At 42.9% G+C, this 25,473-nt stretch overlaps 1 protein-coding gene across 1 annotated transcript in view; it reads right to left on the bottom strand.

Annotated features, from left to right (window-relative positions):
• Window positions 1-25,473, bottom strand: part of SFMBT2 (Scm like with four mbt domains 2) — a 247,993-nt gene that overhangs the window by 80,121 nt on the left and 142,399 nt on the right. The window contains exons 8-9 of the mRNA XM_030819341.1: window positions 9,526-9,627; window positions 4,224-4,371 (exon numbers count right to left, since the gene is read on the bottom strand). Of these exons, the coding sequence (XP_030675201.1) occupies window positions 4,224-4,371; window positions 9,526-9,627 (250 nt within the window). The remainder of the gene's footprint in view (window positions 1-4,223; window positions 4,372-9,525; window positions 9,628-25,473) is intronic.

Here is a 25,473-nt window from a genome sequence, read left to right as displayed (position 1 = left end):
TCTACGTGTCACCCTAAGAATTTAATTTAGACACAACAACCTTTTATTTTTAAAAAAGCTTCGACTTGCATACATTCATAAAGTGAAGAATGGTCTTTGAAACATCTCTACAACATGACTCTTAATCCCGGTGTTGAGATGTAAGATGTGAAACCAACCACCTCAAAAGGAAACCGTAAAACACCACTACCACAATCACCACCACCACCTCCTCCTCTAAATGCTCATTCAGTTTAATTACAAAAATAAATATATTGCACTCTCACACGATTGTAAGGGAGTCAATGAATGAAGCCATGACTGTCTTTTAACCACAGACCCTTGTAAAATTATTCCCTAAAATTGTAATTCTCTGACTGCTTTGACATATTGACCATCTGAATCATGTAAAGCCATGGTCCACTGACATGAATTAGGTTGCTTTAGGTCCCCCAAACTCTCTAGAATTACTAAGAAGGATGAACACTACAGAACATCAGCAAGACAGAACAGCAGTGAAGTGTGGATATGGTTGTGCAGAAAAAGCATTAGATTTTGTATCTTAAGTCTGGGGTTTTTAACCCAACACCCCTGTACCAGGATTTGAAAAGTCATTTAACACAACTGAGCCTCAATTTCTCTAGATATAAAATAAGTAAGGTTGATGAAATCATCTTTAGGATCCCTTGCAGTTATAAAAACCCTCCATTTTTAATAATATGTTTATTTTTAATAGGTAATACATTTATTTAGATAGAAAAGAAAAAAAAAGATAAAAATAGTATTATTACACGTCATGTCTACCTTCATCCCTTATGCCACATTTCCCACCGCTCTCCCCCATACCCGAAAAACACTAATAATTATTCTCATTAGTTTCTTATGTAACTACAGAAATATGAGCAAACACTAATATGTACTGTTTTGCCTCTTCTCTAACATAGAAAGTGTCATACGATACCTACTGTACCACTCACAGTCTTCCACATCAGTATCTCAGACAGCCTTCCACATCAGTTCATAGAGACGTCCCTCATTCTTTTCAACAATGGCACAGATCTCATTAGAAGGATCTCCAAAGTCTATTTAACCAATATCCTACTGGTAAGTACTTGAATTTTCCCACTCTTTTGCTATTATAAATAATGCTGCAAAAAAACAAACTTTTATGCAGATGATCTCTACATTATAACTTAAGGGGAAATTTCCAGAAGTGGAATTACTGAGTCAGTGGGAAAATAAAAGTTCAGCAAAATCCACCAAACTGCCTTCCACACAGCTTGCACCTTCCTGCACTCTCAACGGCAATGTCTGAGAATCTTTATCCTCCACCGTCTCACTAAGCTGAGGTTCTCCTGTTCCTTCTCCTTTGGATTTCTATCTCATCTGATAAGCAGACACCACTTCAGTAGGATTCTTCTTCATCTGTGTTTCTCTTATTATAAGTTTGCCCAAGTGTCGCTGAGCTTCTTGTATTGTGTGCTCTTCTGAGGTTATTCCTTGTCCACATTCCTGTAAGTTGCTGGTCTTTCTCTTACTGACGAGTAAAAATTCTACTATTTCAAGAAAACATTCCTGAACTAATGATATTTACCACATTCTTGAATGATATGGTTTGGCTGTGTCCTCACCCAAATCTCATCTTGAATTGTAACTCCCACAATTCCCACATGTCATGGGAAGAACCTGGTGGGAGGTGATTGAATCATGGGGGCAGGTCTTTCCTGTGCTGTTCTCATAATAGTGAATAAGTCTCACAAGATCTGATGGTTTTAAAAACAGGATTTTCCCTGCACAAGCCCTCTCTTTGCATGCTGCCATCCATGTAAGATGTGACCTGCACCTCATTGCCTTCCACCATGAATAGGAGGTTAACCCAGCCATGTGGAACTGTAAGTCCATTAAACCCCTTCTCCTGTATAAATTACCCAGTATCAGGTATGTCTTTATCAGCAGCATGAAAACAGACTAGTACACTGAATTAATGATACTTACCACTTCTTGAATGCGTTAATGGTTTAAAAAGAGTTATAGTTTCTTATTGGAAGGTACTAGCCACCATTACTCAATATTCTGCTGATGTGTAGTACGTATTTGTACATAATATCCATGAAGAAATACTGAGTTTTTGAAAAAGAAAATTTCACTTTCAACAGGAGAAAGGAATGGTTTGGAAGAATGCATGAAGATAATTTCACCTCACCAAATATCACAAATATTTGGATAAAAGAGAAGAAATGATCATCATAACTAAATACTAGGTATAAAAAGCTATAAATATAAAAATATTTAATTTTATATCTTTGTACAGTCCTTTCATTGAATGTTTAACAGTTCAGTTACATTAATGTAAAACAATTTTCCTAATATCATAAAACTCAAGTATCCAAATAGGCACATCCATTTTCCTGGTGAATTTCTAAGCTATGTCAACGATCTTTTTATGTAATTCATAGAAAATGTATTTTAAAATTCTGAGAACATTGACAACTATGAAACCTCTGCCATAATAGAGTGATCAAGCAGCCAAAATGCTGATATAAATACTTTTCTTTTTTTTCACTCAATGAGGAAATAGCCAACCATTTTTTCAAAATTCTTAAATACAATAGATTCTAATACTATCAAGGAATGAGCAAAGTCTAACCAGGTAGCATTTACATATCTAGAAAAATTCTTCCTATGATAATGACACAGGACCCATTCCCCACACATGCTTCCATGAGAAAAGTCCAAAAGAAGCAAAGGAAGATGGCCCACAGGGTGTTCAAACTCTACAGGACCTCTGGCTAATTCCACAGCAGCGAAGGACTTCCCACATGCTACCAATAGGTCATTGATAATATGACTCCTGCAAGGCCATATTAAAGGGATGAGAATCCTTCGACTTTTATCATTTTAACTCTGCTGGCACCTGGAGACTCCCACAGGTGTCTCCACTGGACAGTCTTGAAAACTGAAGCAGTGATGTGGCTCAGGGTGCAAAGCCAGTGTGTACCAACAGAGAAACAAATACCGAGGCCTCCTGGAGTCCTCACCGCAACCAGGGGACACAGTCCCAGGACCCAAGCTCTGCCTGGAGACCTACGATCCAAGTGACCCTGGACAAGTTATATAAACTCTCTGTGACTTCAATTCTTCATAGTTCACTTTGAGGAGTGAATGGATGAGGCATTAAAAACAGTGACTGGTAAACTGTGTTCTGTGTAAGTTTACCATCTACCATTAGGCTGAACTCCATGACTGCACAACTTTAACCCGAAGAGTCAAAAGCTGAAATGGAAATATTCAAAAGCATCTCCTCCATAAGGACAAATATGGGGAAAAAAATGAAGATAAAAGCCCAGCAGAGTACAGTCATAGTAAAGGTAAGCAGGCAGGCACCATTAAAAGATGTAAACAGAGTGGCGAGGCCACCAGGCAAGATGGGACTTAACCTGTGGGAACCGCATGATTCTCCCAGTAGGGTTAATGTCCCAAGCAATGCAATCCCTAGAGATCTGGAAAGGTTAGTACAAAACCCCTTATTATTTAAGGTTGTCTGTTAAAATCCTCCCCGATAAGTTTGCTTTTCTCATCTTTTTCCAATTTTCTTCTTCTTACTATACCTTTATTATTCTTCTCTCAGTCTCACCTCTCATCTTACTGCTTTCTTCCTGAATAAATCTTAGGCCTACAGGGGACAACAAACCACATTGGTAAACTCTAAGAGTGGCACTCACTAACAATGTGGTTCTTGAATCCCAATTTAAAATTATTTTAATGCATCCTGGCTCCCAATGTAATTATTTTAAAGTATTATACCATCTAATTTTTGGACATCTGAAAGCAAACTGACTCTGGAGAAAGCTTAGCTCATTGGAAATGAAAACGCTAAAGAAATGCTTCACCAACATTGTGTTACATTTGTAAAGCCACTTCTCATACACTTTCAAGTCTTTGAGCTCAATCACTTAGCAATGCTGCACCCTCTATGTCTACACAACAGTAGCACATCTGCCAATAATGCGGTAACGGATGGGGAAACTCCTGTGGACAGAAGCGAGAAGCCCAAGGCCGCTTGCCTCGCCAAGGGATGGAGCTGTAACTGACACCTACGTCAAGCTGATGAAGAGCGCCCTATTTCTACTACATCGAAACCCTTTACACAACCAGCATCCCCAGATTAACGCAGGCGTTACTTCAATGACAGTAAGACACCCTCCTGAATCGCCAGACCCTGCACACCTTCACAGAATACAAACCTTTGGGAGGAGTGAGGCTGACTCCATTTTTAAGGCACCATTGTACTGGCAAAATCCCCAAAGAATCTGCATGGCAGAGCATTGACAGTTTACTTGGTTCAGGTCTTAGGTCGTCAATAGTCACTTGAAAAAAATGATTGTTAAAAACCTAAAAGAAAAAAAAGGGGGGAGCCAAAGGTTAATTCTTTAGAGTTACATATAATGCTAGTATCAAATAGTGGCAGAGCTTCCAAAGGCAATTAATATAGTTCATCAAAATGCTTTGAATACAAACTGGCATTTTCAACGTCTATTACTAAATTAATCCAGCTGATAAAAAGTTAGAATTGACCGCTGTGGTCCTATTAATGGAAAGATAAATAACTAGGTTATATGGAAGAGTGAGAATGAACAAAATCAAAGACTTAGAGAAGTAAATCAATGGCCATAGCTTGAAGAAAAACAAACGGAGGAAGTCAGACAGACAAACCCCAGCTTAGATGACAGCCACAACAGGAACTGAAAAGTGAAACCGTTTCTCCGTATCCACAGCCAGCACCAAACTCTTTACACTAGATCACTCAAGAATCTCCAAGATCTGGCTTGGAGCTTTCTAGCCTCATCCTCCACCTTATCCCTCAGAACACCCCACCCTCCAGCCCAAGAGGAAATCATTCACACTAAGCCTTATGGACTACAACACCCCCCAACGCCATGTTTAAGCTATCAAAACACAGTGCATTTTCAAGGTACATCTCATATTTCAATACTGCTGACCTGGCTGGAATAAACCGCCCTCACTCTGTGCTCCTAAAATTTCAGACTTCAACTTCTGTATTGAAAACTCTCATTCCTTCCTAGACTGATAACACATCAGTCTTCCAATGCCATAGAACATAAGTTATTAGAGGGGAGTGATGTCTTTTTGTTAACACAAGTATTCCCAAATGCATATAAAGTGCTTTGTACATAGGAAATGGATAAATGTCCACTGAATATAAGAAGAAACATCAATGAAGAAATAAGAGCAAGGCATGCCAATAAACAAAGTAGAGGGTAAAAATCAGATGGACCATCACTGAAAAGCATGATGGATTTAAATAACTTAGTATCTAAAACAGGCCAGAAAAAAAGATCCCTTTGCCAATTCAACAGACATAACCCAGTCTTTCTTAGGAAACCTTGAGAGTTTTACAAAGCTATGATTCCTGGCTCCTTCATTTTTTTTCTAGAAGCAATTTAGTTCAAAGTGAAGCAGGAAAGGAAACTCACTTCTGTTCTTGCCTGTGCTAATTTTGGTAAATAGTTTACTGAAGGTTTGCCTGTGAAAGTCAACTTCAAGCAACAAAGGATCAGATGGGGCCTTCCCAGCGAGGTCATCTCCGAGAGCCCTGTTGAGAATCTCAGCCTCCATCTACCTGAAAGGATTATGAAAATCCTTCGACATCTGTCATTTTCACTCTGCTGGGCACCTGGACTCCACTGGACAGTCTTGAAAACTGATGCGCGGCGATCTGGCTCAGGGTGCAAAGCCAAGTGCCTACCAACAGGGAAACTAACACCAAGGCCTCCTGCAGTCCTCACTGCTACTGGGGGGCACAGTCCCAGGACCCCAACATCCCTGCCCTGGTGTATTTTTCTCCTTAGCATTTAATATGTAACATACTAGATTTATTTACTTATTGATTCTGTTTATAGTCTGTCTCCCTCCATTAAAATATAAGCTCCACAATGGGAACATTGTCCAGAATTGAGCCTATGAATGCTCAATAAATATCTGTTAAATTACTGTTATTTAGTCTATCTTGCATACATACACATACTCACACACATATGTATATAAAGAGCATGTGATTTTGGTGGAGCCGCAGTACCCTGTAAAGAAGGAATTTCCACAACCGTTAAAATGCATGTTCACGTCGGACCGCTCCAAAGGAAAAGCTTAGTAAGTTTCATCAAATCCGTCAGGGCTCATGTTCCTAAATAGTCCGAAGCACTGTTTTGTGCTCTGTCCAGTCCATAACCCACAGGACTCAGAACTAATGCCCAGAGCAGTTAACTGACTTGCCCAAGACTGCACAGCTAAGAGATGGCAGAAATAGAAACAGAACACAAGGCTTCTAATGCCAGTATCCTTTCCTCTAATCAATACAACACACTTCGCTTACACAGATGACATCATCACCATCTGCCAGTATCTCAACACCAAAAACACACCCTGGCTGGACTGCTGGAGGTTCATCATTTAATACTGGATCCAGGCCGGGCGCGGTGGCTCACGCTTGTAATCCCAGCACTTTGGGAGGCCGAGGCGGGTGGATCATGAGGTCAGGAGATCGAGACCACGGTGAAACCCCGTCTCTACTAAAAATACAAAAAATTAGCCGGGCGTGGTGGCGGGCGCCTGTAGTCCCAGCTACTCGGAGAGGCTGAGGCAGGAGAATGGCGTGAACCCGGGAGGCGGAGCTTGCAGTGAGCCGAGATCGCGCCACTGCACTCCAGCCTGGGCGACAGAGCGAGACTCTGTCCAAAAAAAAAAAAAAAAAATACTGGATCCACTACACGCCTTGTGTGCATCCTTGTCTGTTTGCTGTAACATCATTTACATATTTCTTCAACAGTTATGCCACCAAGAAAAGGCCCAAGGTGGAAAAAAAATGAAATTTTCATTGTGATGAGTAATGACAGCACAGTGTGTTATATTTTCAAACATAATATTCCAAAGTACTTTCCCCGTATTTAGAGAAATACATTTAATTACTATAAATATCTTCTATGCTAAGAGTATCCTGATACCTCACAACATGAAGATGAGTCTTGAACCTGGGGAGGTGCCCACCTAGGTTCTAAAAGACAGATGCACACATCCCAATCCATGCATTATACAAAACATGGTCAGTAAGAGAAGGAGGGGTGTATACGAAACAGCATGACCTATTTTATCTTTGCTACAAAGGGTAAGAAAAAGCAAAATAAAAAGGAAAACACAGTTTAGAAATCAGTAAAAATACTTTCTCCCTCCCCTCAATAAGATCTATTTAGAGAAAATTATTTACTGGGAAAAACCAACTATCACTGGAAGTCTATCCAACTAGAAAAAGATATTTGGGCTGAAATTAATTTTGATTAGTAGACACATTCTAACATTACATATTACAACTATTTAAAGGCATAAGAATTATTTAAAGGCATAAGAATGTGAGAGAGGCCGGGTGCAGTGGCTCACGCCTATAATCCCAGCACTTTGGGAGGCTGAGGTGGGCAGATCACAAGGTCAGGAGTTCGAGACCAGCCTGGTCAAGACGGTGAAACCCCATCTCTACTAAAAACACAAAATTTAGCCAGGCGCGGTGGCAGGCGCCTATAATCCCAGCTACTCGGGAGGCTGAGGCAGGAGAATAGCTTGAACCCGGGAGGCAGAGGTTGTAGTGAGCCGAGATCATGTCACTGCACTCTAGCCTGGGTGATGGAGAAAGACTCCGTCTCAAAAAAAAAAAAAAAAAAAAAAAAAAAGAATGGTGAGAGACACTACCACTGACAAGCTATGCACATCAACTCTTTTGAGTTTAATTGATAAATACCAGGTGAAGTGACTCTGTAGTGTGATACATCTGCAGACAGATGGGCAGTTGGCATGACTGCAGCACCCACTAACGGAACAAAGGGGAATTCTGGCTAGGATTCAACAGGGTACCATTTGCCCATTTTGGAAAAATATCCGACAACTGGCAGGATACACAGTAAAGAACCCCAAAGGCCATTTCAAATAAAAGGTTTTTAACGGATGCTAATCAGGAATACACGACTTTCAACCTCCAGATTATAAAGCAAAAGCCAATATATTTTTCTTTAAATAAATAACCTTAAATATTTAAAGTTTCCTTTTGTTTTTGTTGTTGCTTGTTTGTTTTGAGATGGAGTCTCACTTTGTCGCCCAGGCTGGAGTGCAGTGGCAAGATCTCAGCTCACTACAACCTCTGCTTCCCAGGTTCAAGCGATTCTCCTGCCTCAGCCTCCCAAGAAGCTGGGATTACAGGCATGCACCACCATACCTGGCTAATTTTTGTATTTTTAGTAGAGACAGGGTTTCACCCTGTTGGCCAGGCTGGTCTCAAACTCCTGACCTCAGGTGATCATCCCACCTCAGCCTCCCAAAGTGCCAGGATTACGGGCATGAGTCACCGTGCCCAGCTCCTAAAGTTATCCTTGAAATAAGCTACTTTAATGGTTATAAAAATAATTTATGTTCACTAAAGAAAAAACATTTAGAAAGCATTTCATTTTTATAACCAATTTCCATATTCTGTAACACATTATCACTACTAAATTCCTCAAGTGTTACCAAATCATAAATTTTTAAAAACCCATGACTCAAATAACAAACACTAATCACTGCATGAAAAGTGATTTTCCTTAAAGAAAATCCCACATCCTTAAGAAAGAGAAATTAAAACAGATTTAAATCTTTAATTAAATTCTCCTAGTGAAGTACACAAAAGACCATTCACCAAAACACACATTGGCCAAGAATGCTAAGTTTCCCACGCCATTTGTAAGAGAACACTTAAGGTAGAAACAAGCCATTTTGATTTTACCAGAGGTTATGTCATTAAAACTTCTTTTAATGGGGAATGGATATTATAGTGTTTTTTAAAGATTTTTTATTGTTTGTAGAGACAGGGTCTCCCTATGTTACCCAGGCTGGTTTTGAACTCCTGGGCTCCAGTGATCCTTCCACCTCAGCCTCCCAAAGAGCTGGGATTATAGATGTGAGCCACCATGACCCGCTGGGATATTACAATCTTCAAAGACTAACAGATCATTATAAAAATGTCTTTATGTTAAAAGGTAATTTTATTCTGAATCTGTAGATCTTAGAAGCATGAGTTTTTCTTTAGTCAATGAGGGCAGATAAGACAAAGAACAGAGAAATACTGAGACATAGGAGGTGAGAATTTGCTTTGCACCATTTTCATGTATTTTCCAAGTATAAACATCATATTTACTACTACCTGTGCAGGAAGAACCAATTACCCTTGTAATGATTACAACGTGCAACTCGTCAGTGGACAACTAACAGAACACAAGAAAAATTCACCCTATCCATGATAAGAGGCAGCATCTGATTAGAGTCACTCTGTGCCACCAGTAATAAAAACAGCTTAAAGCAGCGCTGGACTGGAGGGCCGGCAATCTTCCCTAGCTTCGCCTGGCATTGCTGATAGCCTTGCATGAATATATTTCATCTGGTCGTCTTTGAGTTGAAAGGCTTAATTTGATCCACTCTAGGGGTTGGGTCAAAGAGCGAGGGAGGAAAACCCACCTTAGTCACCGACGCAGGAGAGATGTAAAAGGGCTCACACATATTCACTGTCTCAAGCTTCATCCCAACTGTGAAGAAATGGCTTCGCAAATCTGCGTGATCCTGCAGGGAGAAAGATGAAAACATTGAAAGCCACGGTATTGTAAATGACCTCAGCCACCGTCCGGATGCGCTCCTGGAGCATTTTATTGGGCAACCAAAATCTTACGGAAACAATTAACCTTCCCCGTTTCAAATTTCTAATTATTGCCAGATACCACGGATTTAATTATTTTCTGCAGGCTAAATTGCTTTTCCAAGGGAGAGGCAACAAGGCTTCCTGGCCATGCTTAAATTTACACTAAGCAAAAATTCACATTACACCGCTCTGCTCGTCCTAGGTGCTATTAACTGAAGCACAGCAGAGTAAGGGAGGCAATCTGTCATCCTAACACAGCAGGGTGTCTTCAGAAAACGAAGTCTCTCGCTACTGGAGTCACATCTCAGGGCTTCAGTCAGCACCCTGTACCCACAGTCTGCCCCCACCTCCCGTGTCTAAGAGCACACAGCTTACCAGTTACTGGGAGGAAGGTGGCACACGGCTTACCCGTACGAGTCCGGGTAGGGGTACTCAAGATGCCATGATCTTAGAGATGCCTGCAAGTAAGAATCCAAACCTGCCCCACAGACGATTAGAACCTGTCTCCTACTCAATAAAGGTGAGCAACACCCCATTCCTAAAAGGGGTCTGGCAGTTTTATAACCTGCTCACAGCAACCTTATGTGAGAGAGACGGGGCTTTCCTGCCTCCTAAGAAAACAAATTTCAATATCCACTTCAGCTACACAGCAATAGAGGAGGTTGGCTGGACTCCAGATACCAGAATTTATCTTGCGGAGATGGAGGTCACCTCATAACTCACAGTCTGGATAAACAGCAGTGGATAAATAAATGTATTTGCAGTCTATCCCTGAGGAAATAATAGCTGCAAATAAATCCTGAGATTTCCAAATACATCAATTGGGTGTGAAGTACCAAAATATCTGGCGACCTGTTACTTTCTTTTATCTGCAGATCTAAAGTGGGTTTTTAATTACTCCAATGACGCCACTCTATATCCAACTCTGAGGACTGCATAGAGCCCAGTCGGGCAGTGCCTGTTTCCCCAAAGCCCCCCAAAGCTGGTCAGTACCATCAGTGTCCAACAGGAGATCAGACTAGAAGAACTGCTTATAAAACTCTCAACCAGTGCACCGAGCTGCCAAGGTAACAGAATGTAAACGCCTATAGAACCGCATGGACCCTTTCATTTTTCATGTCCCCAGGGCAGTCTGCAAAGGTCTCTGTATTGTGGGACGCATGATGAATGCTGGGGCCATGTCCAAAGAGGACATTAATCAGAACAAGACAGGATGCGGTCAAATACGGCAAAACCCAATCAAAGGAACTGGCCACTCTAAACATTTACAAATTCCTTAAGAACTTACAATCCACACTTTATAAAAATTACATGCATGAGGAAAAGCACAAGGAAATAGGTGCAGGTGATGATGTGCATTATGTTGCAAACAAAGCCTTTAATTTATTTACTTTTAGCTTTTATTTTAGATACACGGGTACACACACAGGCTTGTTACATGGGCATACTATACTCACGTGGTGAACATAGTACCCAGTAGGTAACTTTTCCACCCATGACTCATTTCCCCCCTCCCCTCTAGTAGTCTCCAGTGTCTATTGGTCCCATGTTTACATCCGTGTGTGCTCAAGGTTTAGCTCACACTTCTAAGTGAGAACATGAGGTATTTGGCTTTCTGATCCTGCATTAGTTTGCTAACAATAACGGCCTTCAGCTCCATCCATGTTGCTGCAAAGAACATACTTGCATTCTTTTTTATGGCTATGTAATATTCCATAGTATATACGTACCACATTTTCTTTATCCAGTCCATCACTGATGGACACTTAGGTTGATTCCCTGCCTTTGCTATTGTGAACAGTGCTGCAATGAACGTGTGAGTGCATGTGTCTTTTTGATAGAATGATGTGTTTTCCCTTGGGTATACAGCCACCAATGAGATTGCTGGGTTGAGTGGTAGCTGTTTTAAGTCGAGAAATCTCAAAACTGCTTTCACAGTGAGTGAACTAATTTACATTCCCACCAGCAGTGTGTAAGTGTTCCCTGTTCTCCACAGCCTCGCCAGCATCTGTTGTTTGTTTGGCTTTTTAATAACAGCCATTCTTACTGGTGTGAGATGGTATCTCCTTGTGGTTTTGATTTCAAAACATTTAAAGGTGGCTGGGGGAAGGCAAATCAGGAAACAGAAGGAATCGAAGGCTACTGTACAGAGAGTGAATGTGGTTTAACACACACCAGCCATCATGCCCACGCAGGGCCAGAAGCCACAGGTGAGGAGACATCACAACTAAACCAACATTGACTCGCTAACATCCGAATTCAAAGATTCAAAGTTAATTTGAATGTTTCTAGCATAAAGAAAAGACAAATGTTCAAGGTGATAGGTATCTCAGTTATATTGATTTGATCTTTACAAATTATATGAATGTATTAATCACATGTACCCCAAAGTATGTACATCTATTGCATACCAATAAAAAAAATTAAACATTAAAAAAAAAGATTAAAAGTGGGCTGGACGCAGTGGCTCCCGCCTGTAATCCCAGCACTTTGGGAGGTTGAGGTGGGCAGATCATGAGGTCAGGAGTTCGAGACCAGCCTGGCCAATATGGTGAAACCCTGTCTCTACTAAAAATACAGAAAATAGCTGAATGTGGTGGCAGGAGCCTGTAATCCCAGCTACCTGGGAGGCTGAGGCAGGAGAATCATTTGAGCCTGGGAGGCAGAGGTTGCAATGAGCCGAGATCACACCATTGCACTCCAGCCTGGGTGACAGGGCAAGACTCCATCTCAAAAAGTGAATTTTCCTGTCAGACACTCCTGTCCCCAGTACCCATCAGCGGGAAGTGAGTCCCAATCATGGCTTTTGCAGGTAAATATCCTTCCCCATTTAAGTACAAACCCTTTCATCTTTGGAAAAGGGGATTATAGAATTATGATATAATAAAACACGGCCGGAATGTACTCAGCAAGTCTAAGCAGTCATTATTATGCTGTTTGACAACTCGGAGGTGCCCTCAGTCACTGCCGGCACATTCATAACTATAAGTAATGATTAACAGAGGAATGTCAGTGTTTCTCAGGAGCCTCCTTCTCTGTGCAGGACCCCCTTCCTCCTGCAGCCTGCCCCTCACCAGCCACAGCCACAGGGCGAGGCATTCCTGAGGTCTGGTGCACGGAGACAGGCATGGGTCTTCTCCCTGGCTGCCTCTATCACCACAGCTCTCCTCAGAGTCTCTGCTCTAGGGGCGTCCTGACAGCCATGGGGCTTCTGGTCTACCCGTCCTCTTCATTCCCTCCATTCCAGATTCTGTGCTTCAATCTGCTCCCTAGAACTCTTGCTCCAACATTTGCTCTCTGAGTAGAGTCAGCTTTCTAAGTAGGGTTTACCCACAACCCTAAGCCCTTTCTACATCCCAGGCCCTCAGCCTGACCTTGACCACCGACTTGGAGTCTTTAGCCAAATCTACACCCATCTTTTATCTCATACTCCAAGTCCTCTGGGAAGGTCTGTCAATCATAGCTCCCCGTACTTGTGGAAACTCTGTGTCCCCAGGAGCTCTGCCCTCTCTGCGGACTTCCTGTGTTCACAATCATCTAGCAGACACCAGGCAGTGGCTGCCGCTCCAGCCAGGCGTGGTGGCTCATGTCTGTAATCCCAGCACTTTGGGAGGCTGAGGCAGGCGGATCATGAGGTCAAGAGATCGAGACCATCCTGGCCAACATGGTGAAACCCCATCTCTACTAAAAAAAAAAAAAAAATACAAAAATTAGCTGGGCATGGTGGCACACACCTGTAGTCCCAGCTACTCGGAAGGCTGGGGCAGGAGAATTGCTTGAACCCAGGAGGCAGAGGTTGCAGTGAGCAGAGATCGAGCCACTGCACTCAAGCCTGGCGACAGAGCAAGACTCCGTCTCAAAAAAAAAAAAAAAAAAAAAAAAAGATTCTGGGAAAGTGGCACAGTGAATTTATGCATGGAGACTGGGCTCTGGATACTGGATGGAAGCACTGAAATATGATCTAAAAGGCAAAAGAAGTCACTTGACACTCCTAAGGAATAACAAGTTTTTATGACAATTGAAGTATTCAACACCAGTGAATTTCCAAATAAGCCAACAGACAGAACTGCTGAGTTCTGTGGTGTAAATGTCCATCCATATTAGTATATGAGAAAAGATGCAGCTATTCTCATTGAAAAACAAATCTAATCACCCCAGACCACTTACTTTGGGCTGTTAATGCAGTCGGAGCGCATGCATTCATTTACACAAACACCCACCTAATCATCCTCAATGTTAAGGACAGACAGAGTTCTTGGGTCCTGAAGATGATTCGCCGAACCGATTATGTACTGAGAGATAATGGAAAATTCACTGTCGTTTGAAAGAGACATTCTTGGCCTTTGCAAAGCTCTCGACAATCATTCACACTTTGCAATTATTGGATCAAGAATGATGTTATTCCTGTTATCAGGATATACTGCTAAGTCCTTAGTAGATTTACAAATATGCCTGTCACACTAAAGAAATACTGTTTACTTAAGAGTACTGGAGTCCGGTCAAATTGTGTACAGAAAAACTACTCCCCTTTAATAAATGCCAGCAATGTCATTCCCATCTACATTCATCACTACCCATTTTTATTTTTACCCTAAAGTAGTTTTATATTGATCAAAAGTAAAATGCCATTCATTTTATTGGAGGACTGTCTTAACAGGCTACCGCGGCAATCTCTCTTCAGGGAACCTTATTTTCAGTAGACTGACATCGTAAAAGAGGTTCTGTCTACATCAACTTCTTTCTGCACCCTGGTTTCATCAGCTTTATTCCCTCCAGAGCCTGAGCAGTTCTCACTCTCCTACTAAGATGTAGTAACTCTGTGCTGAGACTAACTAGGTTCTGTGTATACAAACTGGAATCCCAACTCTGAAAATCCCAAGCCCCAAACCGGAAACTTTTTGAGGGCCAACAAGACGCTCATAGGAAATGCTCATTGGAGCCTTTTCAATTTCAGGTTTTCAGATGCTCAACAGGCAAATGTACTGCAAATATTCCAAAATCTGAACCCGGAGACACGTCTGGTCCCAGGCATTTTGGATAAGAGATGCTCAGGCTGTAATATAAGTGGACAGAAACAGCTAACGTTGTAAACACTGGCAGGCATGCTCCCTGCATGGTCCTTTTCCGCTGACACAGACTGTGGGGTGGAATCCCTCTTGCGGGAGGAAATTAAGACGCAGAGAGATGAAATTACCTAAGCAAGGGTACACAGCTACCAAGAGAAGCCAGGCTTCAAACCCAAGCAGCCTGGTTCAGTCTGAGCCCACCCTCTAGCCACCAGGTTCTATAACAGACCAGGGAACAAAGACCAAAAAGGATTTTTTAAAAATCAATAATTAGTACAAGCAAACAATAGCACTACAACCTACAACCTACCAAAAGCCCCCTAAAATTTTCTTTCAAAGAGAGCTATTGCTGAGTTAAAAAGTGATAGCTACTAACACTGATCATTTACTTAAAACCTCCAAGTTTTGCTGTTAATTCCTCACACTTTTCAGTGGCTTAAGAAAAAAGTATGTGAGTGCATTCCGGTCCTAAAAATTACTTCCAAAATGTTTATCTACAGCCAGTCACAGCCTTCATCAACAATTAACAAATATCATGACTACTTTCGTGTGTTTTTACATTAAGCAATGAAGATTTAGGAAATATGTGCAGCAAAATGTCCACGGTGCTTCATCAATGATCCTCCATCGATACCAACTTCCATGCGATGTTATCAATGTTAACCAAGACAGGTTACTTTTATCAATGTGGTTGATCTAGTACACGTAGCTGGCTGCAAAGTCCACACCAACCCCAACCCGTGACTGGTATTTTAAATACCATGTGACAGGCACCATCCTATAATGGACAGACAGGAAAATAGTTGATGTGATTCCTCACCCTGAGAAGCTGGAAAATTTACTTAGAAAATAACTGAGGTCAGGAGTTTGAGACCAGCCTGGCCTACATTATGAAACCCCATCTCCACTAAAAATATAAAAATTAGCTGGGTGTGGTGGTGGGTGCCTGTAATCCCAGCTACTGGGGAGGCTGAGGCAGGGGAATCACTTGAACCCAGGAGGCGGAAGTTACAGTGAGCAGAGATCACGCCACTGCACTCCAACCTGGGTGACAGAGTGAGACTCCGTCTGAAAAGAAAAAGAAAAAGAAAAAGGGAAAGGAAAGGAAAGGAAAACAGAAAAGAAAAGAAGAGAAGAGAAAAGAACAGAAAAGAAGAGAAGAGAAAAGAACAGAACAGAACAGAACTGTGCAGTGAGAAACAGGAAGTAGAGTATCATGCTGGAAAAAGGAGTATGGACAAACTGCAATATCTTGGTGTCCTGACTTTATAGTTTTGGCTTATGTCTCACTTTTTTCACTTAAAACAGGTGTCAGGAGGATCCCACAACCTCAGAGCCTGCCCTGGGTGCACTCACTACCCACAGTCACCCACCACTTTCAACATCTGCCTCTGATGAAGTCCTTGCCTTGGCAGTGGTTGCTGTGCCTGGAAAGGGACAGCACCTGCTTCAGGAGGAGTGAACCATCGCTGCAGGAGAAACACACCTGCCTGGATACAGTCATCATGAGTCAGCAGCAACTCATGTCTCTGGCAGGTGCCAAAGCTTCAGGGTGAACAGTAAAGTTCTTTATAAAATACAGTATACACGTGGCTGTGAGTATTAATCTACAGACAGCAATGGAGAGTATTACTAATGGAGAGACAGGAGAAAGAGAAGACAGAAAAGAAAGAACATTCACGTCTGCTGGACCTGCCTGAACTTGACTCATCTCCACATTTACTTGAGGGGCCTGAAGAACCGAAGCTTACACTCTTAAAATGTCATTATGTGGCTATCACAGACTCCGAAAATAGCTAATGCCTCTTCCCATCCCCACTTCATTAGATAAATACATCTCGCATGATATAAAATTGTGAAAGATGTGGCACAGGGGAGAACAAGTTCTCATTAATTAATACAACAAAATTAAAATGTACTTGGTGAGGATTTTCATGTAAAAACAAAAAAGGCAGTGAAATCATCCTTACACAGAAACCAAATTCTTTTTTTCATTGAGATAGGGTCTCTGCCACCCAGGCTGAAGTGCAATGATGCAATCAGGGCTTGCTGCAACCTCCGCCTCCCAGGCTCAAGCAATACTTCTTTTTTTTTTTTTTTTTTTTTTTTGAGACGGAGTCTCGCTCTGTGGCCCAGGCTGGAGTGCAGTGGTGCAATCTCGGCTCACTGTAAGCTCAGCCTCCCGGGTTCAAGCAATTCTCCTGCCTCAGCCTCTCCGAGTAGCTGGGACTACAGGCGCCCGCCACCACGCCCGGCTAATTTTTTTGTATTTTTAGTAGAGACGGGGTTTCACCGTGGTCTCGATCTCATGACCTCGTGATCCGCCTGCCTCGGCCTCCGAAAGTGCTGGGATTACAAGCATGAGCCACCGCGCCCGGCCTGCCGGCTCAAGCAATACTTCTATCTCAGCCTTCCGGGTAGCTGGGACTACAGGTGTGCACCATCACACCTGGCTAATTTTTTGTATTTTTTGTAGAGACGGGGTTTTGCCGTGTTGCTCAGGCTGGTCTCAAACTCCTGGGTTCAAGCAATCCAACCGCCTCAGCAACCCAAAGTGCTGGGATTACAGGCATGAGCCACCGTGCCTGGCTCCAGGAAGCACATTCTCAACCTGAGTTCCACAATCAAAGGCTACAGGAAACTCTCTTTCTGCAGCAGCAATCTCAGTGTCAACCTTCAATTCTTTGCTTCTTCCTTTCAGCTTATTTGGATATAAAATAAAATAGACAAAAAACAGACATAGGATTCACCCTGCCCAGTTTTTTTAAGCACCAAAATCTTTTAGTGTATTGTACTTACACAAAAATACTGCACAGTATAATTTTTTCAGTTCCAACATGCCAGTTTTTTGGTCCACAGTGAACTCAAATATTGCATGTGCTTCTTTTCAAAGCCTCCATTAATTTGCATAATTTCTAAGACGAGGCTTCAGTGAAGTCAATGGAAGGTTTTAGTTAGTATTACATTCAAATTAATAGATAATGAACTACGCTTTAATTCCTCTATTCGTATCAGCATGCTAGGTCCTGCTGAAAAAACCATCCAGAGCCATTTATGATATCATTCTTCTTTTGTTTTACCAGTGACCTAGTGCTCGGATGTTCACTAGAAAATTACTCCCGTAATACTAGTTTCATTGAAAAACAGATATTAGGAGGCCAGCATTTATTAAATCAATAGAATTATGACACTTCAATTTGATCACACTGATTTCAACTTAGCCAGTGAAGTATTTGTAACAAAAATGTAATTTTAAAATCTATTCCTGAACACTAATAAGCATTTCTATTTTTTACTTACAGAGGTAAAGAGCGATTTTATCTAGTAGCTGTGCATTCAATCAAGTTAAAAAACAGTAATGAGAAATTTAGTACCGTAGTATCGTAGATCACAACCTGAACCACACAATTTACAACAGGCAGGATGTGGTGGACGCTGAGGGGGCCCCTAAATGCATTAACTCAACTGCTGTCATGGAAACATGACGCCAGCATGCTTCACAGAAAGAAGCAAGAGCTGGGAAGGCGCAAAACTTCTCCACCCAGCAGTCTGAGCTTCTGTTCTGCCCTTCCCAGACACCAACGTGGAGGCCAGTAAACACAGAGAGCTTGCAAACCCCTCTACGTGCTCTGCCACAGGTGGGAAGCCTCCCCCCTGGCAAGTGCCCACTGCCAGGCAGCCTGGACTGGATCTAATAACAGCTTCAGTCTCCAGAGCCTTCTTCACACCCCAGCTGCCCTCGGCTTCCCTCCATCAACCACTTCCAGGTGAGAAACAGGGATGGTCAGCCTCAACACTATTGGCCTTTGAGGGCCAGGTTCTTTGTTGGGGGGCTGTTCTGCCACTGTAGGATATTGCAACTGCATCTCTGCCATCTATCCACTAGATGCTGACTGCATCCCCCACCTGGGACAATTGAAATGTCTCCTGGCTTTACCACATGTCCACTGAAGGGCACATGCCCCTGGCCCCTGAGTTGAGGACCATTGATTCAGATTCGGTTAAGAGAGAAGTCAGGTATCATTGATGAGACACCTGACCTTGTGGTCTTCTCCCCCTACACTTCTGATGAGCTTCCTCAGCATCAATGGATTCTCTCTGCCTCTGTCTCCAGCATTAACTCACTCTAGTACCCACCCTTCAGCCCCTTGGTGTCATCAGCAGTGCCAACCATCCCTGTTAATTTTGACTCACTCTGATGCTGTCTCAGCAAGACCTGGAAATCCTCACTTACATTTGTGCCAGTCTACACTGCAGACCCGGTGCTGCCAGTCTACACTGCAGACCCAGTGCTGCCAGTCTAAACTGCAGACCTGGTGCTGCTGCTACCCTCCCACTGCCCCCACTTTGAATGTCTAGTGTATAAAATTCAAAGATGCTGTTAAGAATGACAGCAATAACCATAAACAATGGTGACCACAATATGGTGATACAAGAGGTGCTTTGCATGCACAGGACCATGACAATAACTCAAGTACTCCTTAACCCACTAGCCTACTACCACTATGGCAGCAATGGGTTCTCTGTCTGCAAGGAGTAAGCAATCATTTCCAACCTGCAGACAAGCAGACCAGTCACCTAAAATGGTACTGGTCCCCAGGGAAGCCTTTATCTATTAAAGGGCCTTCTCATACACAGACCAGACAGAAAACCCTACTCGACCTGGTATAAACCATAGGAAAATCCATTATCTCACATAGCAAAGGCGTCCAGAGAAAAGGCAAGTGAACAGAAAAGACTGGTGAACAGAGCCATAAGCAATGTCAGAAATGGCCTCGGTTCTTTTCATCCTCCTCCTTCCACACCCTAAATATGACAGCTTTCCCCAGTCCAACTCCTCCCTCGTGGGCTCAAGCTGGCTGCAGAAGCTCCAGGCCTCTCAGGCAGAGCAAGGCCCCCTCTTCCCTATGCTGCTTCTTCAAAGCAAGGAAACCTATTCCAGAAACCACCAGCAGATGTCCTCATGTATTATTGACCCAAATTGCTCACAAACCTCTTCCTAAGCCAATCACTGACAAGAAAAATGGGGCCACTCTTCCGCCTTACACCACTGGTTCTAATTCTACACAGGCAGCATCTACCACATTCCCCGGTGCAGACATTTATTTGGCAAGAGGCGGGGCAGTTGTTACTTAGTACAATAAAAAATCATCCTGGCCAAAATCCCAGGAAAGCCCTCGACAAAAGCAACTGAGTAATAAGGAGTTGAGCAACATACTCCAGTTCAAATACCATACTGAATAGGCAACACTGAATACTCTCAGAATTCATTTTCTGATTCTTTGTCATGATAATACTGAGTTTGCGTAGCCTTTAAATATCCCAGTTTACTTCTGAAAACTGGGACAAAAGAAACATTTAAAAAAAAAATGTGGCCTTGGGTTTGAGGTACATCTGTGCATCCTGGCTCACCCATCTTCTCTCTGTATGAGGTATGACTAGAAATTAACTTCTCTGAGCCTGGCAATTCCTGAACTTAACCAGTAAGACTCCTAATGCCTCCCGAGTCAAGTTACTGTGGGGATGTGAGATAGTAGGCGCACAGTACCCAGTACGAAGTCTGCAGCCCGGGGGTGCGAATCATTAGAAACGCTCCTCAATTCACTGCAACACTTTCCAATGGAGAATGGTGTTGGAGTTCCTGTGATTCATCTATGGCTTCAATTATGTTTTTCCTTCTCTACCTTTTTATGCTATCCCGAAAGGTCTGAAAGGTTAATACATATTCCAAAAACATCCTAAAGGTGAGTGGCTTATCACACAGAAAGCCAGCGTTTGTTAACACTCCAGCCATGCCTTGCTCCCTGTCCCATTGTTTATAGACCTGCAATCTCTCAGAATCATTGGATGCTCAGCAATGACGGAGGCTCAGGGAGTGCATGAATCAGTACAGACTCACAGGCGAAATGACCAAGTGTTCTGATCCCTTTGCCGAGTGGTGGTTACGTATGCAGGCATGTCTGGATGGATTTACTTTTAGGAGAATCCAGATGCTAGCAGGGAAAAGAATAAATCCTGCTGTGATCTAGAGACTTTGCAGGTCACCACAAGTGCAAGATCTTGTTAAATATTAAGGAGCTTTAAGCAGGTTTCCACTTTCCTAAATTTAGCCTTTCCTTTTATCAAGTTGTTAAGTGCATGACATCATATATTCACGTAAAGGTTTATCTGACATGTTCATGCTGGCCTTTCTGGTTATAAATGGCACTGGCGACAAAACTGGAGGCAGATTTTATCTTCTCCTTGACTTTATGTCATTGAGACAGGCAGATTCAAAGTAGGGTGGCTGGCGGAAGGACGGAAGAGACAAAGCTCAGGAATGAACAGTCTCCACACCTTTTACTGACACCCAGCAAAGTAGACCAGCCTCCTTAGTGTGCCCTCCCTGGGGGCAGGAGGGACAGCGCTGAAGGGCAAGGCCTGGTGGCATGGCCACACCGCTGGGCTCCCCTTATTACACGGGGTCCTCATTTTCCATTAGCTCTCAAACCTCTGAAGTCCTAAAGTTAAGAGAGAGAAGCTCAAACTTCTCTTTACATCAGGTTCCTCCCTGGAGAAACTGCTATGGGCAACTGTCTGTTCATGAAAGGTACTACGGGGCTGAAACGGGCGGCCTAAATTGCAAAGGGATTGGTGGGGTTTTTTAAATTTTTTTTTGGAGGGGAGTGGGGGAGCCACCTCCAAACAATTTTACTGTGGCTTAAGTCCACGATAACATCTTCTGTAGATAAAAGAACTATAATCTTTTCTTAATTACTTTTATTAACAGAGAATGGAATAGAAAACCCCCAAAAAATAAAAATCTGGCAGAATGATCACTTTGAAATGTGTCTAGTTTTATAAACAAGAGATGCATCCCCTTTGCACTCCTCCAAATCCCATACACCAGTTGCACTAAGTTCATGCTAATATGGTCTCACCCTCCCTGGAATTCCAGGAACTGGCAAGAGCCAGAATTATCCACGGTGAGCAGAAGCCATTTGGGAGTGAGAACTCCCGGAGCAGATAACTGAAAGGTGACTAAATTCTTAAATTCTTAACGTTTAGGATTAAAAGCAAGTTGCTATCTAACGGACTGCAGACAGCGGAGCTCAGGCCCCAGTGATCAAGCAGCTGCGGTAGCAAACTCTATATAGATCTGGATTTTGCAATTTTTATAGTTACATTTATTGTTTGACCAATGCTACCCTCTTTAGTGTGTCTCTTATAAGATTTTCTCCAATACTCATAAAAACTAGATAGCTCCGCTGGTTCTTTTTTGCCATGGAATTCACGTGCTTCAGTTCAAGTACCCAGAACACGCAAAGGATCCCACCGATGAACCCCACCTCGCACTTCTGTACGTTGCCTGGGACGGGCATTCAACGAACTGGACTTCTCTGGGGTTTTCTACCCAAAGAGATTCTGTTTGACAAACCTCTTCAAGTCTGTAAAGAAACGGGAATGGCAAGAGGAGGTAGAGTAGCACGCACTCTGCAGAACTGTGCTTTCAGGCCCAGACACCGGGGATGCCTGAGAGAACAGACCTGGCTCCAGCCATGGGGTAGAAACCTCACAAGTTCAATCAATGGCACCGAGATCACAGAGGGACGTGCAACATTCTGCTAACAAAATCACCTACCATCAAAACAGCCTCTATTTCTTTTCTTTTTTTTTTTTTTTTTTGAGACAGTTTCTCCCTTGTCGCCCAGGCTGGAGTGCAATGGCACGATCTCGGCTCACTTCAACCTCTGCCTCCCGGGTTCAAGCGATTCTCCTGCTTCAACCTCCTGAGTAGCTGGGATTACAGGTGCATGCCACTAATGCCCAGGAAATTTTTGTATTTTTAGTAGAGACGGAGTTTCACCATGTTGGCCAGGCTGGTCTCAAACTCCTGACCTCAGATGATCTACCTGCCTTGGTTTCCCAAAGTGCTGGGATTACAGGCATCAGCCACTGTGCCCAGCCAACAGCCTCTATTTCAAAGCCATCTGGGGATAACATGATGAGAAGGAGATATCCATCATGTATCCCACAAACATTACTTGCTAAATGACTTGGGCAAAAAAATTAAGCTCTGTCTCTACATATGGGCTTAAGGCAAATGCCTGGAGAATGTAAGTGTCCCACCTGAAGGCCAAGCTCAGCTACAAGTGTTTGAGTGTTGCTGCATTTAGCTGCTGAATAAGGGAAAAAGAAACCAGTCACCATAGAAACTGCAGCCTCACAATCTATCGTAAGAGAAGCCGCATCTTCCTTACCCCTTTGGCTGCACCAGACGGAATGAGAAAGAAAAGCTTCTCTCTCTTGGCCACATTTAATCTTCTCTCCTCAGCCTTTAATCTAGGTCTCTGATGCTAAAATACAGGAGAGATTCCCTCCTAAGGGTTAAATCTATAATCACACTGACAGGTACATCATTCAAAGCTAAGAAAACACTGAAAAAAATCACTGGATGTGGAATCTTCAGTGCGACGAGCAGCGTGAACACTCTTAGTAGAGAGGGTGTCCATGCAGGGAAGGCCTTTCTTTCTTCTTTCTTTCTTTGTGTGGGGAAAAATGGCCTCACACAGCATTTCTTATATCAGTTAGCCTTCTCTACGTGTCCATGTCCCTTCCTTTATTAAACATCGAGAAATAGAGAAAGCAAGATACTTAAAGCATTCCAGGTACATTTTCAGACCTGACCAAACCAGACTCAATGTAGTGCACTGCCATGACTGCTAGTCCCTTATTTACGGATTTCCAGGGTGCCTTTTATCCCTTACCAGTGATGCGTGTATAATCTCGATACTTATGTCAAAGACGACAGAGGCTGAGCTGCAGAAGGACACCAAGACACTGGGTATCTTATGGAAGTACTTCGACCAGGCACACATTTGCTCTGTTCTGAGTCCAGATGAAGTACAAGCCTCAGTTATCATGACTTTGGATCCCTGTAACCTCCACGAGGTGCAGATTCCGATTAGGAACTGGTCAGGGAGGTGATAAGAGAATGGATTGGAATTAGCGTCCTGGGCATACGACTCACATCAAAAACAAACTTCTCCTTGGCTTCAAATAAAACGGAAATAAGCGGGAAGCACTAGGGAGTCACTGCCCAGCCACACCTCACCCATCAGTTACATACACTCCTGAGAAGCATGACATGAAACAGCGATCAATTCAGCAGAAAAGAATTAGCTGCCTATAAAAAAGCAGAAACCCTGGATGCCAACCGTATCCCCGGACCAGAGTGCTCTCTTGGGCTTATTCCTCAAGTTCCTTATATCTTTATTCTGTATTTGTTTAGTTAGAAAACAGTATACAGTAGCAGGTTAGTGCCCGGATCAAACAATCCGAAAAGACGGACACTTTAAAAAAGAGAAAAAGAAAAAAAAGAAACAAAAAGGTCACATAAAACATGTGTAGACAACATTAAGCCTAGTAGCTGTGATCACTTTCAACAAGGAGCAAACCTTGGCATTTCAGGTTTGTGAGCAACGGGATTTCGTGGAACATGATTTGTTTTTGTTTTGTTTTTATAATGCTGAGATTTTAATTTTTTTTATGTTTTGATTTCTTTTTTAATGCTGAGATCTACCTCTCTCCCTCCTTCCCTCCCTCCCTTCCTTCCTTCTCTAAGATGAAGTCTTGCTCTATCGCCCAGACTGGAGTGCAGTGGCACGATCTCAGCTCACTGCAACCTCTGCCTCCTGGGTTCAAGTGATTCTCCTGCTTCAGCCTCCAATGTAGCTGGGATGACATGCGCATGCCACCACGCCTGGCTAATTTTTGTATATTGTGTAGAGATGGGGTTTCACCATGTTGCCCAGGCTGGTCTAGAAATCCTGAGCTCACACAATCCTCCCGCCTGGCCTCCCAAAGTGCTGAGGTTACAGGCATGAGCCACTGCGCCTGACCCCTGAGATGTCTTCTTAATTTCAATTCCTCCCAAATACTCTTCTCAGTGCTCTCAACTCTTTCCTCTTCTTAGCAAAGAACTGAGCTGGGGTATTTTTAGTTGATTACAAAAGTGCCATCCTTAGTTGTAAACTCACCATCCCATAAATGGAGCCATTCCCCTCTTAGGCTAGTCATCTCTATTATTCAGAACTACTCACAGGAGGCTTGCTTAATTTAAGTTATAGTGATGACCTCTCCTATGTTTTCATCCTTCTAAGTTAATTTTTGGACTTATTTCTTCATGAATCCCCGTTCAACAATATTTACTGAGAACTGATGATGTCCTGGGTACTGTGGAAGGCACTGGGGATAAAGCAGTCATGAAAATACAAACTTGGCTCTCATGGAGCCTGCATTCTAGCTAGGGGAAGGAGGCCATATGCAAAAAACTATTTAAATTAAATTAAAAAATAAAAGGCAAAGTGCTATGTAACAGTCAGGGGAATCAGTGCCGAGATCAGTGCTGAACCGGGATAGCAGTGAGAGTGCGCAGAAGGGGAGACGGTGCAGAGCGGAGTTTTTTTTTTTTTTTTTTTTTTTTTTTTTTTTTTTTTGAGACAGTCTTGCTCCGTCACCCAGGCTGGAGTGCAATAGCACGATCTCGGCTCATTGCAAACTCCGCCTCCCGGGTTCAAGCGATTCTTCTGCCTCAGCCACCTTAGTAGCTGGGATTATAGGCAAGCACCACCATGCCCAGAGAATTTTTGTATTTTTAGTAGAGATGGGGTTTCATCATGTTGGCCAGGCTGGTCTCGAGCTCCTGACCTCAGGTGATCCACC

Source organism: Nomascus leucogenys, chromosome 9, assembly GCF_006542625.1.
Source record: "Nomascus leucogenys isolate Asia chromosome 9, Asia_NLE_v1, whole genome shotgun sequence".
Classification (NCBI taxonomy): domain Eukaryota; kingdom Metazoa; phylum Chordata; class Mammalia; order Primates; family Hylobatidae; genus Nomascus; species Nomascus leucogenys.
Note: the sequence above shows the minus strand (reverse complement) of the source record. Positions and strands in the feature narration are given on the sequence as shown.